Genomic DNA, 17,608 nt, shown 5'->3' with positions numbered 1-17,608 from the left:
CACAAGTTCCCACGTAGAGTTCTTCTGCAAAGCTTCCATCTCTTCGTTGATTGCCTTGGCCCAATTTGGGTTTGTCAAAGCTTCCTGAACACTACTAGGAATAGATACATTGGATAATTGGTTAATAGTAAGTGCATATGATTTAGACAGCCTATGATTGGAGACATAATTACTGATTGGATATTTCACATTGGCTTTGGGATCAGGTTCATATTGTTTCTTTGGAATGCCCTTGTTTGATCTTTGAGAATATCTTGGAACTAAGTTTTCATGAGGAGCAAGAGATTCGTTAGATATGACAGGTGTCTCACAAGAATCATGTGTTTCACAGGAATCATTAGATATGGGATTCGAATCATGTGTTTCACAGGAATCATTAGATATGGGATTCGAATCATCTGTTTCACAGGAATCATTAGATATGGGATTCGAGATTACCTGAGGTTCAACATTCTGAGTTGATTCTTCAGTTAATGGTGTTAACATAGGCAACTCTATACTCTCTGGTAACTCCTCATGAGTGTCACTTCTCTCAAGCCTTTCATGTATTGATTCTAGTTCTGAGAACTCATCTCTGCTACCTTCTTGTGACATTTTTCCTTCACTGGAACTCTCCCCCTGAAGGGAAAATGTTGAAACTTTGTCTGAATAATATGGTTCAGATTCTCGAAAAGATGCATCCAAAGTCGTATATAGTTTATTGGTTTAAGGATCATAGTACCGATATCCTTTCTGAAAATCTGAATAACCAACAAAAACACAACGTTTTGCACATGGATCAAGTTTAGTTCGCAAAACTTTTGGAATGTGAACATAGACAGTACAACCAAAAACTCTAGGTTCAAGATTCGGAAGATGTGGAATAGAAAGTAAGGACTGCATTTTTTGTTGAGGTGTATGAAATTCCAACACTCTAGAGGGTGACCGATTAATTAAGTATATAGCAGATTTGACCGCCTCTCCCCAATAGAACCTAGGCATGTTCATTCCAAATAGTGAGGCACGAACCACTTCTAGTATTTGTCTATTCCTTCTCTCCGCTAACCCATTCTGCTACGGAGTATAGGTACAAGAAGTTTGATGTCGAATCCCATATTGAGTTAGATACGTTTGAACAGATGTATCTATAAACTCCATGGCATTATCGGTTTGCCAAGTACGAATCTGTTTCTGATACTGGGTACCCACCATACGATGAAATCCCTGAAATGCTGTAAAAACATCACTTTTTCTATGAAGTAAAGACACCCAAGTCATTCTCATACATTCATCTATAAACATGACAAAATAACGAGCTTTAGAGAGAGAGGGAATTTTAGTAGGTCCCCATACATCAGAGTGTATAACTGAAAAAGGTTCTAAACTTTTATTTGAACTTGGTAAATAAGAAATACGATGGCTTTTGGCTAATTCACAAACATTGCAATGAAAATCTGAATCATTTAAAACTGAAAAAAGATGCGGTTGTAATTTCTTAAGATATCCAAAAGAAAGATGTCCCAATCGCCGGTGCCATAACCATATGATTGCTTGATCTTTATCTTCACTTCTAGTCTGATATACATGGCTGAATTTCTATCCTTCATTTTGTGAATTCCAGGTAATAGAGTTTGTCGCGTTTAACACCATAACCAAGAATCTTCTGGGTCAGAATATCCTGGAAAACACAGAATGAAGGCCAAAAAGTTACAATACAATTAAGAGTAGAGGTAATTTGGCCGACCGACAAAAGATTACATTCAAGACTTGGTACAACTAGAACTGAATTCAATGTGAGAGTGTTAGGCCAGACGACAGATCCGATTCCAGTAATAGGAGAGGTACTACCATTAGCTGTAGACATAAAGGATTGGGAAGGTGAACTAATGGATTATAGCTGACTGGAGTCTCTAATCATATGATTGGATGCACCTGTATCAATAATCCAAGTACCATTCATAGAAGTTGCAGAGAATATATTTGCCTTACCAACAATACCTGGGTGAGCAACATTAGCTGTAGTGGCATTAGCTGTGGGCTGCGATTTGTCCTCAATGGTAGACTGAACTTCATTCATAGTTGTCACCATAGCTTTTCCTGCAATCTTCTTGGATTTTTTGAAAAATCCCACCACTCAGGATAGCCAATAATTTCATAACACCTCTGTTTTGAGTGACCTGATTCACCACAATGATCACAAACAAAATTGTTAGATTTTCCAGGTGATTTATTATTACGATTCTTCGTTGATCCAGATGACCCTTGTTGGGTTTGACGAGCCAGCATGGCAGAATGTTCAGAAATTGAGTGAGAGCCCCCCATTGTCCCATTGTCTGTTTTTGTTGATGCTCCCACCTCACATATGCATACGCACTCTCCAAGTCAAGTGTTGGATCTTTTCGTAAGATTTCTCCTTGAACTTGATCAAATTCAGAATCAAGTCCACTTAGAAAAATATGAACTCGAAGCCTAGTCATGGCTGAATGTAATCGTACTACCCCTTCAACTGTTCCTTCTTGAGAGGCAGTTCTATGATCAATCTCCTGAAAGATAGCAACAAGTTCATTGTAATACGTTGACAAGAGTCTACCATCTTGTTTGGTAGAGAACGATTTTTGATTTAACTCAAAAAGGCGAGTTTCGTCTAATCCATCATAGAAGGTTTTTGATAGAGCCTCCCAAAATTCCTTGGCCGTGGAAATTCGAATGAATCGGTGCATCAGCAAGGGACTCATGGAGTCAATAAGCCAACTTTTTACTGTTTGATTTTCAGTAATCCAGGTTGCGAAGGTAGGATCTTCAGGCTTGGGTTTTTTCGCTTCTCCGATAAGATATCCAGATTTGTTGCGAGCTCCAATGTGCATCTCCATAAGTTGAGACCATAACGGGTAATTGGTTTCATCCAATATGATACTGGTAGGAAATACAGAATTGTCTTGGCGGATAATAATCGGTGGTGTTTGATTAAAAGATGAAGTTGGGAAGATGGAGGTAGTTGTTTGGGGGCTTGATATTTGACTAGCCATTGTGTTTACTAGTTTTGAAAGAAAGAAATACAAGATTCGTGTTTGAGCAAATTCTATTGGCAATTCTCTGATACCATGTTGCACAACAATGACATTTAAAAACAGAAGTTTTTCTCTCTTGTATTCTATTCTTCTCTTTCTTGGATGAAATATATAGGTGTAATTACATCTTACATAGGAAATAATCTTATTCTAAGGCAACTATACAAATATTAATATAGAAGATTTGATCAACTAATCAGATTCCTATAATCACGAAACTAACTACCATATTTACAAAGGACAGCTCATTCTAACAATGCATATCTAATATTTAATTGGAAAAAATTTATATATGTAGGTGTTGGCTTGGGTGCATTGTTTCAGCTTATTGGTGTCTCTTGGATGTATTGGGGATTCCAAAAAAGAAGGCTTCATAAGCTTCGAGAATAATATTTTCGACAGAATGGAGGTCTTTTATTAAAACAACAACTCTCTTCGCGTGATGCTTCGATGGAAACTGCTAAAGTCTTTACTGCAGAAGAAGTTGAAAAGGCAACGAATAACTATGATACAAGCTGTATTCTCGGTCGGGGAGGATATGATGCAGTATATAAAGGAATTCTACCAGATAACAGATTAGTTGCCATTAAGAAATCTAAAATTGTTGATGAAAGTCGAATTGAGCAGTTTATCAGCGAAGTGATTATTCTCTCCCAAATTAACCATAGAAATGTGGAAAAGCTCTTGGGTTGTTGCTTAGAGACCGAAGTTTCACTGCTGGTGTATGAATTTGTTACAAATGGAACCTTGTTCCATCACATCCACGTACGAGGAGGGGAATAAATCATCACTTTCATGGGAAAAGCGTTTAAGTATAGCTGCACAAACTGCATCCGCGCTTGCATAGAGATATTAAGTCTACTAATATACTCTTGGATGATAATTACATGGCAAAAATTTCAGACTTTGGAGCTTCAAGGTTGGTCCCTTTAAACCAAAATCAATTTACAACATTAGTACAAGGGACCATGGGATACTTTGACCCAGAATACTTTAATTTTATACAAGCCAATTGACAGAGAAGAGTGATGTTTATAGCTTTGGTGTAGTTCTTGTGGAGCTATTGACTGCAAGGGAAGCACTCTCCTTTATTAGACCTGAAGAAGAGAGGAATCTAGCTATGCATTTTGTTACTCTAATGAAAGAGGACATAGTTGACGAGATTTTGGAAGAAAGAGTGATGAATGTGGGAACGTCACCGTTCCCTACCCCGAGTTTCGATTAGAATTCTGCACCTGCTACTTTTTCCGACACCGGCAATAGATTCACAGTCATTGGTTGCGACACTTGTGCTGAAATAAACGGCACCAACGGCCGCAAATTTGAAAGTGGATGTTCCATGGTTTGCAACGACCAATAAAGCTTTATCAATGGGTCTTGTTCCGGCATTGGTTGTTGCCAAACTTCCATTCCCAAGGGTTTCAAAAGCTTTGAGTTGTATCTCTATAACACCTCATTTCATTGGTTACAAGTTTTTTCAATATCTCCAAAAAAAAAAAAAAAGTTTTTCCAAATATCATGGCATTATATTAATGAGATCCAATTTTCTCAAAAACAAAAAGCCAGTTTTAACCTTATTTAATGGCAATTACAGAGGATTTCAACTTGTGTTATTAAATATTAATATTCGGATATCTCCATCTACTGAGTCCGAATATCCTATCCTGCATTTATTCATACACATTGCCCTGCACAACCTATTAGAGTGAGACACTTCAACGTCATGTTGGTTGAAGGATTTGTACGTGCGAACAATTTAACCGGACTCCCATCTACCATAAAAAGTTGAATACTACAGACTGCTATTGTTACTTTAGGGGTAGTGATGTGTATGTAGAAGCCTGGTAGAAGGATACCCGGAACTTTCATTTGCGATAAAGAATCACCCTGAATTTTCAGATTCAAGCTGTTTGCCCTATCTGGGTTAATAGAATAAATGACAAAGATAAAATTACCGGTTGGTTCGCTGGTTTCACAACATTTTTCTTAGTATGGGACCACAAAGATTCTAAACTACTACTACTACTATATCGCTGGTTTCACAACATCTCTCTCTCCCTCTCTATCTATCTATCTATCTATCTATGTGCCCTGTGGATAATCCTATTTTTTCACATAGGCTCAGTTTGGAAGGAGTACAAATACAAATATGTTGATTGTAAAACCCTGTATTTTGTATTATTTTTTATGTATTTGCACTGTACATAATTGTATTTTTTGCATCAAAAACTGTAAATACTTGTATTTGTACTCTTTCCCAAACCCAAGGCTCAATTTTGGATGAAGTACAATACAAATATATACAGTACAAAACCTTTACTACAAGCAAGTGTTTTTTCCTAAAAAAATAAAAGTATACATATAAAAATATTTTTTAATTTTACATACAAAAAATTAAGAATTATAAAAATCATTTATTATTATAAATATAAATAATAAAATATATATAAATAATGTTTTTATTTTACATACAAAAGAATAAGAATTATAAAAATTATTTACCAATATACTTAAAAAATAAAAATATGATATATAAAATATTATTATATAATAAAAATTATTTATTATATATATTTATATGTATTTGTATATGTACATGTATATGTACATGTATGTATGTATATAATAAAAAATTATTTATTTATTATACTAGTCTTGTGAGCCTTACGAGTTGAGCTTCACTTGGCTCTAGCTCAGTTCAATTAGCAAATGAGCCCATATATCAGGCTCAAGCTCATCTCAAAGCTCAGTTTAAACCAAGCCAAGCTGAGCTCGAATATCTTGTGAGAAGCTCAGCTCGTGGCCACCCCTACTCGATAGACACAAAATAGAGAAAAGAACATGCAGTGGTGGCTGAAACTCAAAACCCTACTCTTCTTCTTCCATTCTTCATCTTCAATAATCGGTACTCTCTCTCTCTCTCTCTCAACTCAGTGCTCTATGCTCACAAGTCTGATTTCTGATTTTTGAAATCTCAAACTGATGTTACAGATTTGAAACTTTGCACGTTGCAAGTGTCTCTCTCAAACAGATCTGAATATACTTCCAAAGAGCAACTTTGCAAGTTCCTGTAAAACTTGCAATCGGGGATTCGGGTCTCCGATGGGGAATTCATCCCCATCGGAGTCGTGGATGGAGGAACAATTCTTTCTCCAATGGGGATCAAGGACGGGGATGGGGGATGATCTAGAAATCAGGGTCACAGATAGGGAATGCAACCCCCACCCTGTTGCCATTCTTAGGCAGAAGCCCAACCTAAAATGGTTGGGTTAGGTTGTAATTGAAGGTTGGATTAGGATTATGATTGTAAAGCATATATGTGAGATGAGGTCCGGTTTCCGGTTGGGTCGGGGTTTACTTAGGGAACTACAAGAAAAACGGTAAAAGGCGATGGTCGTAGGACTGCCGACTTAGCCCTTTAGACTATTGGCTTAGACAGAAAAGACCGCTGCCTTTGAGGACCAGTCTGGTGTGGTTCAATCATCCCTAAAGAGGCGGTATATCAGAACCGCTGGCTTAATAAAGGTGGCGGTCTGGACCGCTAGCTTAGATCTCTTTAGAGCGCCGCCTTAGATCGGTTTCCATTTTTAGGTGGCAGCCTGGACTGCCGGCTTGGATCTCTTTAAACTGCCGCCTTAGTTCGATTAAAATGTTTCTTCCATTTTTTGGTGGTGGTCTGGACCGCCGGCTTAGATCTCTTTAGACCACCTCCTTATGTTGGGTAAAATATTTCCTCCATTTTTAGGTGGTGGTCTGGACTGCTCTGTATATTTCTTTCTTTTCTTCTTTTAATAAATTCTTTTTTGTTTTGTGCAATAAATTGTGTTTGATGTGGAAAAAAAGAAGTTATAAAACAAAAAGTAAACGGATATTAATTAGGTCTAGAGGAGGCGATTTCAGACCCAACTCTTGTGACCCACTCAATCCACCCATTTAGGGTTGTTTGGCAACATGATTGACTTTGTTGACATATCGGTTATTTTAATTTATAAAAACAAAATCAACCATGTTGTCGAACAACCTCTTAGTAGGTTGGAAATGGATTAATTCACCAATTGGTTAAATAGGTTAGGTTGGGTCCGATGTTATGTACAATCTTTGATGAAGAGTGGGTGTCTTGCCCTAAATTCGCCCAGCAATAAGGACGAGGTGGGGAATATTCGACGATTCCCTGTTCCTAATGGGGAGTGGGTGTTTGCCCTGAACCTGCCTAACACTGGGGATGAGGTAGTGAAAATGTGATGATTCTCTATCCTTGATGAAGAGTGGGTGCCTTACCCTGAACTTGCCCAACACTAAGGATGATGTGTGGAAATTTGAAAATTCCCCGTTCCTAATGGGAAAGTGGGTGCCTTGCCCTAAATCTGACTAACACTAGGGACGGAGTGGGGATGGTATAGAGTGTCTTGACTACAGGGTGGGATGCCCCACCCCGAACCTACCCCATTTCCATTCCTATATAATTTACATTAAACGAAAAATGATATTATTATAGTAATAGTTTTCAACTATTTAAAGCTCGAATTTTTTATTTTGAAAGGAGAATTTTCTAATTGTTTCTTGCATCAATGGCCGATTCAAACCTTATCTTGATAATGACCGTTACAAAGACATATTCTCAATAATTTACATCTGGTCCCATCTTACTGATGATCCGTAGACTGTAACCCTAATGCTACTTTCCTTTTGAGTAAGGATGGGAAGAATAAGGACCAATGGCAAGGATTCAGATTCATCACATTTATCAATGTGAAGGGGCCCTACGATTTGATCAAACGACTTTTCTTGCTTGACATCCAACCGAAATCACTTTGCGTGAAGATTTACAGTCCAATTAACCGCGCGTCCCCTACGCTGGAAGGGAAGACTGGTTCACCGTTAAAAACGACATATTTTGATCATTCATCAAACAACTTGGTCCTGAATTGCCGAGTCCTAACCTTACGTTCCTTCGATTAATAAGCAAAGAAAACCAAGGTCTGACCTCTGACGTCAAAGTTATTTATTTATTTTAAAATATAAAATATTAATTAAACAATCGTTTCCAATGCCATTTGACCAGCTTTCCCAAGTCCAGATTAGCAATATCATTCAAAAGTAAATAATTCATGCCAGGTTAGTAATTGTTTTTTTTTTTTCGTTTCAAAAAAAACACAACGCTTATTTTTTGAATAATCATATCAATAGCTTCTAAAATAAAAACAAGTCTTGGAAACTTAAAAATCGATCGATCACCGGATTTAAACCAGAAATTCAGGAATGCATTTTTGTTTCATTTTCAAGGAGATGAATTTGATTTGTTTTTTAGAACTCACAACAATAAAATTAGTTCAAATTAAAGAACATAACATGCATCCCCTTTGCAATAATTGATTTTCTACTTTTCAAAAAGCCCCTGTATTCTTCTATCACCATTTTTTTACATAATGCTGGTGTCGATTGGTAGTTTCTTAGTGATTTTGTTCGATCTGATGTGTCTCAAACTGGGGTTACAGTCAGATAGTCCTATCAACTACCGGTGAGGTTGAGGTGGAAGAATGAAGTCGTACAATAAGATTTGAAACCAAGAAAGAGATCAGAGGCCCGAGGAGTTATTCCCCGAGTCGTACAACAAGATATGAGGCCCGAGGAAAGATGGGTGGTCAGGCCGAGCAGTTGAGAGCAATGCCATTCCAAGCAGAAGCAAAATAACAGTATGGAAGTTGAAGAGTTCAAAAGTCTCTTACCTTGAGAAGAGGTTACCTATTTATAGCCAAAGATCCGTGTCCGATTCAGATGGGGCTTCTGGGGTTATCGAAATGAGGTTGTCCGCCAAGGTCTTTGTAATGAATCATAATCCCCAATGGATCTGTCATTCTTATCCATATGGGGCTCCTCTTCTTGATTTTGCTTATCCATCCTATGTGGTACTAATGTAGTCGAAGAGATAGGGTGGTCGTAGGGGTGTCATATGGCATCCCAGGCCAACTCAACCATAACCCATACAATTAGGATTTCTATTTTAGATTGAGCTATAAGTTGTATCAGAGTTATTTATAAATTAAATATTGGCTTTAGGTAGAAGAATACTGGTTCTTCTTCATTTGACCATTTCATAAAAGGACTCTAAAGTAGATCTGGCAATCAGGTTGGGTGGGGTGGGTTCGTGTTGGATTGAATTTAGGTTGGGTTATCAAATGCTAGACCCTAACCCTAAATGTTTGGTTTAGGGTTGACCCATGGGTCAATTTGGGTCATCCCAAAAAGTAACTGAAATTTAAAAAAATAACAAAATAAAAACTACATGAAAAATGCAAAAAGTAAAGGAATTAACCTTAAAGTATGAGACCTTAACCCTATTTTTTCCGAGTTGGGTCGGGTCGAGTCATTCTCACATTCAGGTAGCTCTAAATATGAGACCTTAACCCTGTTTTTTCAGATTAGGTTGGGTCGGGTTTGCAAGTTGGATCAAATTTTTGCCAGGTCTACTCTAAAGACTCCCTTTGGGTCTGATGTTTCCATATTGTTTTTTTTTTATGCTGTTTCATAATACTTTGCTAGATATTTTGTAGAGATATTTCATTTTCAGATTTTACAATTTAGCAATCAAGTACATTAATTGCTTACGAAGAACCATTTAGATATTAGCGACTAAATCAAGAGTTGAAAATGAACAGAATATGATACCGAAAAGCATGGTACTGGAAGAGTTTTTACCAATCAAAGCACTCTTTAAACTTTGGTGAATACCACTTCATTCACCATGTCTATTATGATATCGTTTAATTGGATGTAAGTCTTTCTAGTACGATGTCTTTCTGGTATCATAGTTGAAGTTAAAAGAAAAGGAAAAATCAATGATACCTGAAATATGTACCTAAAAATGAATGAAACATAGGAGGGATAAAAAATGATAATTGAAAAATAAAATAAAAAATAAATTATAAATTTTCAATACAAACAAGCTTTTAAAAGATTTGGAAAAACACAATAGAAAGATGGAATCAATTAGCCTGTCTTCCAAACCGATAACCCCCTCCTCCTGCCCAACTGGTTGGCACTTTGCAACATGAAATCAATTTTTGGTCTTTTTTTTTATTAATTCTTATCTCTCAAGAAGAATCTTATTTTAAGAGCTAAATAAGTATTCATTTTTTATCTTTTAAAGAGAAATCTTACATTTTATTAGTAGTAAATTTTATTTTATTTTCAAATAATACCCCCAAAACAAAACACAAAACATTTCCTTAAATCTTCAAGCAAAAAAGGCTTATAATAAGCAGATCTGATCAGGGGGTGATCCAAATTCGACTAAATAAGCAGATCCGACCAGGGGGTCGACCAGGGGGTGATCCAAATTCAACCAAATAAGACTGAATCTCGAATCGAATAGGATGTGATCCGTTCCATTTGCGTCCCTACTCATTTTTGTATACTTCTTATATACTTTCTTACTTTTTAATTTAATTTACTTTACCAATCCAAAAAAAAAAAGAAATTTTATTTTATTTTATTGAGGTGGCTGCCGATATAATTTTTTATTGAGGTTAGTTCTTTCAAATATATATATGTAGTTGGTAAGACTTCGTATCAAGAGGTGGTTGCTGATATAATTTTTTCTTGAGGTTAGTTCTTGGAAATATATATTTGTAAATAATAGTAAGGTGTTGACATTACTGGCCTGTGGTTCCGAATTTCTCATTCATTTTTCTTCCGCCACCTTTTTAATATGAATACAACGAATATAATTAAATATGGCATACAAACTTTTGCACTATGGAGTTTTGACCAATCAAAATCAGCTCCTGATTATTTTCCCCTTATCATATCTTTTTGATATCATAGTCCCACCCGTGAACTCTGGAATTGGCGTGCATTGCCATTACAATAAAACATTGGGTATGGGTTGCTTATCTAATATATAAAGAAAACAGTTAGGAAAAATTTATGTCGCCCGAAAGACTTTGACAAATCAAAACCCCCCCTTGAATATTCGATGAAAATCCACCTTATTTGTTCTATCACTTTTACGAGGCCGGGTGATTTGTTCTATATTTTTCTGGTATCATGTTGTTCTGGCATCATAAATTGAATCCACAGTAGGGAAAATCTATGAATCTTTTACATTTGTGACATAGAAATAGGAAATTCTAACAAGGGAGATATTCCAAATTAATGAATGGGTGGGTATGAATGTGGGGACGATCTAGACTCATATTTTTACCCCTAATTCCAAATGCATGGCTATGAATTTTTGGACTTCTCACGACATAATTGGGAGAAGAGAAATGAACACAAATGTTATAATTTTTCAAACGCGGGTTGCAAAGAACCACGCAGCAACTAGCAAGACAAAGATTCCGGGCAAGTGGATGACGGGCGGGTCAACAATCGATATTCAAATGACACTTCGTGTCCAACACGCTCAAAGATATGAATACATATGACAATTGTGTGATTCGCATGGGTAGAAACTCACAAAACCAAAGCTTTGATTTTCTCGCTCGTTTACCAAATATTTGCCTTGCCTCGAGTCTATAAATGGTTGAAAACCAAACTGAGAGGCTCCAGTAACAATTAATTAATGGCTGCTTTCGTGGTGCTGGTCCTGGTCCTGCTATGGCTTCAGCTCCTTTTGTGGTGGCCACCGTCGACGACGGCCGTATCATCAACCGTGTCAACAGCAAAAACCGGTTGTCAAGAAAATTGTGGGAGTGTCACAGTTCCCTACCCGTTCGGCTTGGACGACAACCCAAGCTGTTTCAGAGAAGGGTTCGACCTGCACTGCAACAGAAGTTCCAACCCTCCCCAGCTGCTTTATAGTAACGTCAAAGTAATAGAAATATCATTAGAAGGCCAACTGCACATCCTGAACTATATAGGCTATGACTGCTACAATACTTCGGGGAATTTTTGGTCCTTTCCCTGGCTCAATCTGAGTGCTAGACCATATACTTTCTCCGAGACCCACAATAGATTCACAGTCATTGGTTGCGACTCTGATGCTCGTATAACTGGCTACAACGGCCGCAACTTTACAAGTGGATGTTCCATGATTTGCGACGACCAACAAAGCCCTATCAACAACTCTTGTTCAGGCATCGGCTGCTGCCAGACTTCCATTCCAAAGGGTTTCAAAAGCTTTGAGTTGTATCTCTACAGCTTCAATAACCACACCAACGTCTTGGATTTCAACCCATGTGCCTATGCTTTCCTGGTTAACTATGAGTGGTACAACTTCTCAGTTTCTGATCTAGGGGGTTATATGGATTTCTATAATCGAAACAGAGAAAACGTTCCGTTGGTTCTTGACTGGGCAATAGAGGAGTATTCGTGTGAAAATGTTTCAAGAAGCGACCCCTCTTATGCTTGCCGGAATAACAGCGAGTGCTTCAACTCCCCCAACGGTCTTGGATATCTCTGCAAATGTTCTCCTGGTTATCAAGGCAATCCTTACCTCGATGACGGATGCCAAGGTATATGTATATACAATCCTTTTCTGAATCTCATCCTAAGTATATGTATGTAGATATCTCATCTTCATCGTATGATCTAAATTGCATATCATATGGGTTATTGCAGATGTAAATGAATGCGCTGATCCAGCTACAAATGACTGCGATGCTCCTTCAGCTATTTGCACTAATACGCCTGGCAATTACACCTGCTCCTGCCCACCTGGTATGGAGGGAGACGGAAGAAAAACTGCAACTGGTTGTACCGCTCTTCAAAAGAAGAAATTCCCGGTGATGCAAGTCGCCTTAGGTATTCATCATGAACTCCACACTCAAATTAATATTGCATTAATGAGATCGGTTCCTCTCTAACATTAACCAGATGTAACTTTCTCAACTTACAATTAATTAGGATTTTAGCTCTGTGTTATAAATATTCCAAGATCTAACTAGTTAAAGACCACACCTACCCGTGAACAGTTTGAATCCTGGTGGGGTCGCTTCTGCTCACACACAAGTCCTTGAAAAAGAGGTGGAAAACAAGGCTTTGGCTGTGCTAGAATCATATACGTTCTAAGAGTCCGTTTGGTTCTCAGCCCGAATCAGAGTCAGAATCATAATGATCTATTTTCACAATTTGTTTGGTTCAGACAGGAATGAGAATGGGATTTCATTCCCAAGGGAGGGCAGGGTATGAATCGTATGATCATTCCCTCAAATGGGAATGGGAATTCAGATTCCAGACTCCTATTCCCGCCAATCAAACAGTGCTTAAAATTTTATCAAGAGAAAAATGGTGTCCTATAGTCCAACCGTAATTCCCTAAACACTCATTCTTATCACCAGAAAAAAAATTACTACAGTGAATTACGGTACTGCCACCCTGAACTTTGCAGGTAGCTCTTACTTAGCTCTTACTTAGCTCTCCGAGCAACTTTCATTTGTAACCAAGGTTTTTAAAAACGAAACTGGGCAACGAACTGGTTAGGGTCCGGTTTCCGGGTCAAACAGTCTGACCGTTTAAACCGAATAGATTGCCCATTCTGATAAAAAAAATAAAAAATAAATAAATTAAAAAAATAAAAACCAGCCAAACCGTTGAACAGTTTGATCACCTGGTTCAGTGGTTTATTGACCAGATCAACGGTTTTTGAGAAAATAACGATTCTAGGGTAAAACCGAATCAGTCACCTCACCTGATCGGTTCACAGTTTTTCTGGTCCAACCATCAGGTCTGGTCTGGTTTTGAAGACCATGTTTGTAACAAATATCCACCGAAAGGCTGTATTTGGCTTGGAGGAACAGGTAGAGAAACCTATACAAATTTTATACATATTTCCTTTCGTTTTCCTACCTTCTCTTTAAAACCAAACACAACCTAAATAATCAGATTCCAGCATTTTCTCTCCACCCTGTTAATGGGATTCTCAGTAAAAAAAAAGAAAAATACGATAATACCCATTCAACGCTTCTTTTTCTTTGTTCGCAATTGTCTTTAATTTTTGTATCTAAATCTATGCTGGCAGAGAGACAACATTTGTTTCATTTTCCTCATGTACAAATATAAATATGTACAGCATAAATACATACAAAATAATATAAATTGGAAGGTTTTGTACTCTAAAATTTGTATTTCTAGTCCTTACAAACTTAGTCTATATTTGGTGAGATCGGCTTCCCTCAGGGCAAACCCATGCCGACACTGTTCCAAGTGCCATTTACAACCTTGCATTTGGAGATATTCTCAATACAAGGCTGTAAAAGTTGCTCTAATGGGCTTTGCCCTGACGGAAGCTGAACTTATATTAGATTGTCCATAAGTCTAGGTGTCTTTGTCATGAATAAAAGTTTGGAAGTTAAGTGTAATTACTCGGAAAATACATGGTGGCAATCCAAATCTAGTCTATAATTTTGAACCAGAAAGTCATGTAGGATACCGGTTGGTTCACTGGTTTAACAACCCAAATCAAGGTTGACAACATTGGTCCTGGTCGACGGCACACAGGCTTCTTCTAAGAGCTTGTTTGGGTAAGTTTTTATTGAGCTATGTGGACTGAACCAAATTGAAGAAGTTACTAAAACTAGCTTTACCAGAAATTGATTGATTTCTTAGCTCAAGAAATCGTATTTCTGGGCTTTTCACCAAACATTGATTTCTATGTGGGGCCCACTTTTCAATGCCAGAACCCAGAAACCGCTGTATGAATGCCTCCCAAATGGGTTCAAAATCCTATTAGGCAATGTGGGTAATCATATTTTCCAGGTACGTCCCAAGGTACAGCTTGGGTAGGCTGGGCTTGGTTTGAGGGATTATCCAAACCCAACCCAAGACTTAGGCCTAGGCCCAACCCATACTAAGGTTCACGTTAATCCCAATTCTGCCCAACCAAGGCCCGACCTAAACTGAAAATTGACATATTCGGATTGGACTCAGGTCTGGGCTGGTCTCATATTGGTCAGTTGGGTTAAGGAATCTGTTCTTACTAGTCTCAATGCTTTAAGAAAAATCGCCATGACTTTTTGGGCCCAGCTTGAAGCCCAATAAGGGCGAGCTCAACTGAAGCAGTGCCCAACCATGTCGAACACCTTGAGGATTAATGAGATGTTATGCCGTAATTAATGGCATGTGACCCTTTCTAGGACAAATTATTTGAAAACAGAAAACATGAAGACCAGAGAAGTGCTACATTCCCTCTTGATCATATTCTCTTTTCTCCTTCATCCATCCATCTTCCCCTAGCAATGCCTAACCGGTCCAATTTGTTTATTAAAAAACTACTAAATATGACATTCGTTTCTTAAGTTTTCATATATTCTAAGAGGTGATCTACAACATGACTTTTTTTATTTTATTTATTCTTAAAATCACCACATCAATGGGAAAAACACAATCTTTTAAAAAACCAAGAACATATTCCCCATGTTTTTGTTTCAAAATGAACCAATCTGATTTCAATCCAACTGATTTTGTTCTGTTTTCGGGACTGAGAACAAAGAAAAGTAATTGCATTGAATCAGAAGAGTTAGGAAATTATAAGTACCTAATTCAAAAACGAAACTGTCCAACTGAAGTTCTTTCTTTGGCAATAATAATAATAATAATAATAATTTCTCAAATTATGTAGGTATTAGCTTGGGCATCTTATTTCTACTTTTTGGTGCCTCTTGGATATATTGGGGATTCCAAAAAAGACGGCTTTATAAACTTCGAGAAAAATTTTTTCGACAGAATGGAGGTCTTTTATTAAAGCAACAACTCTCTTCATGTGATGCTTCTATGGAATCTACTAAAATCTTTACTGCAGAGGAGCTTGAAAAGGCAACTGATAACTATGATGTGAGCCGTGTTCTTGGTCGTGGAGGATATGGTACAGTATATAAAGGAATTCTACCAGATAATAGATCAGTTGCCATTAAGAAGTCCAAAATTGTTGATGAAAGTCAAATTGAGCAGTTTGTTAATGAGGTGATTATTCTCTCCCAAATTAACCATAGAAATGTGGTTAAGCTCTTGGGTTGCTGCTTGGAGACTGAAGTTCCATTGTTAGTGTATGAGTTTGTTACAAATGGAACTTTGTTTCATCACATCCATGATGAGGGGAATAAATCATCACTTCCATGGGAAAACCGTTTAAGTATAGCTGCACAAGTTGCATCAGCACTTGCCTACTTGCACTCTGCTGCCTCTCCACCAATTATTCATAGAGATATTAAGTCTACTAATATACTCTTGGATGATAATTACATGGCAAAAGTTTCAGATTTTGGGGCTTCAAGGTTAGTTCCTTTGGACCAAACTCAATTTACAACATTAGTACAAGGGACTATGGGCTATTTAGACCCAGAATACTTACATACAAGCCAATTGACAGAGAAGAGCGATATTTATAGCTTTGGTGTTGTTCTTGTTGAGCTATTGACGGGAAGGCAAGTACTATCCTTCGACAGACCTGAACAAGAGAGAAATTTGGCTATGCATTTTGTTACTCTAATGAAAGAGGACAAAGTTGATGAGATTTTGGAGGATAGAGTGATGAGTGAATGCGATAGAGATCAACTTAAGGAAGTAACCATACTTGCCAAAAGATGTTTAAAGCTGAATGAGGAAGAAAGACCTTCAATGATGGAGGTAGCGATGGAGTTAGAGGGTTTGAGGAAGATTGATAAACATCCATGGGTGGGACAAAATTCTGAAGAGGTAGAGCATTTGCTTGGTGAGACTTCAGATTTTCATAGCCGTAACACCAATGGGTTTGATAGTTTAAGGGATCAGCATGTGGTAAAACCACTGGATAGTGGACGATGATTGTTTGATATTTGGACTTCAAGGCCCATCTTCCTTTCTTTAATTTCTGTAAAGAATTCATTCTCTCGATTATGTGTAATTTCTATGTAGTAAAGGTATGCTTCTACTTCCAATAAATTTAAAGTTGTCTTTAAAATGTAATATTTTTAACTGTAATAAGAGGAACCATGCACAATAATAGTTTCAGTTTCAGATTGATGGCTTATTCGGTTGGAATACAACACACTTCATATTCTATCATGTAGAAAATATTTATTTAGTAATATAAATTTTCCGTAAATATAGGGTGCAGGGTGATTAGGGCATATTCCTAGGGAATAGGCTTCTTTGAAAAGACAAAACCTCCTAATTTATAACAAAAAAAAAAAAAAATTAAAAGGAGTTGATTTAGTCTTTTCACAAGGGATATATGCTCCAATCACCTTTTCTTTAATATATCATTTTCGTAAGTATTTAAATAGTAAGATTGACAAGAAATCCTTGGTTATCTTCTACTTTGCACCTCAAACCGAAGAGCAAATGAATCTAAAGGTATCCAATTTAATCGACTTTAAACAAGCTGTGCTTGCAATACAGATATTGCTAGAAATCTTTTTGACCACTCTACGACCAACCAAATTCACCAAATTGAACTCCCATCCAGCCCTTATATGGTGAGAAATTGACTAGTTTGGTCACTCGCTCCTCATGGCCGATTTACTTGCAGCATTGTTTTCAAACTCCTCCAATTTGAAATAGCAGGCCAATTGGTTTGGAATCTCTTGGAAGAATTTCTAGAGGGGATTAAGGATATCCCCCCAGAATCTACAATTTTGTTTGTC

The 17,608-nt window shown here is 37.3% G+C and overlaps 1 protein-coding gene and 1 pseudogene across 1 annotated transcript; both read left to right on the top strand.

Moving 5' to 3' along the window:
- Positions 1 to 3,497: 3,497 nt before the first annotated feature.
- LOC148790164 (putative wall-associated receptor kinase-like 16 pseudogene) lies at positions 3,498 to 4,272 on the top strand (annotated as a pseudogene).
- Positions 4,273 to 11,595: 7,323 nt separating this feature from the next.
- Positions 11,596 to 16,962, top strand: LOC104608922 (wall-associated receptor kinase 2-like). The gene is made up of 3 exons (XM_088891119.1): positions 11,596 to 12,502; positions 12,609 to 12,791; positions 15,607 to 16,962. The coding sequence occupies exons 1-3, from the start codon at positions 11,611 to 11,613 to the stop codon at positions 16,785 to 16,787; spliced, it is 2,256 nt and encodes a 751-aa protein (XP_088747245.1). The 5' UTR covers positions 11,596 to 11,610; the 3' UTR covers positions 16,788 to 16,962.
- The last annotated feature ends 646 nt before the right edge of the window (positions 16,963 to 17,608 follow it).

This window comes from Nelumbo nucifera, chromosome 7 (genome assembly GCF_055504915.1).
Source record: "Nelumbo nucifera cultivar China Antique chromosome 7, China Antique-T2T, whole genome shotgun sequence".
In the NCBI taxonomy this organism is placed as follows: Eukaryota; Viridiplantae; Streptophyta; class Magnoliopsida; order Proteales; family Nelumbonaceae; genus Nelumbo; species Nelumbo nucifera.
Note: the sequence above shows the minus strand (reverse complement) of the source record. Positions and strands in the feature narration are given on the sequence as shown.

Bases quoted from the DNA above. Each gene is read 5' to 3' on its own strand.
- LOC104608922 (XM_088891119.1), top strand. From the start codon at position 11,611: ATGGCTGCTTTCGTGGTGCTGGTCCTGGTCCTGCTATGGCTTCAGCTC. The intron at 12,503-12,608 runs GTATATGTATAT...GGGTTATTGCAG, and splicing joins CCTCGATGACGGATGCCAAG to ATGTAAATGAATGCGCTGAT. The intron at 12,792-15,606 runs GTATTCATCATG...CAAATTATGTAG, and splicing joins GGTGATGCAAGTCGCCTTAG to GTATTAGCTTGGGCATCTTA.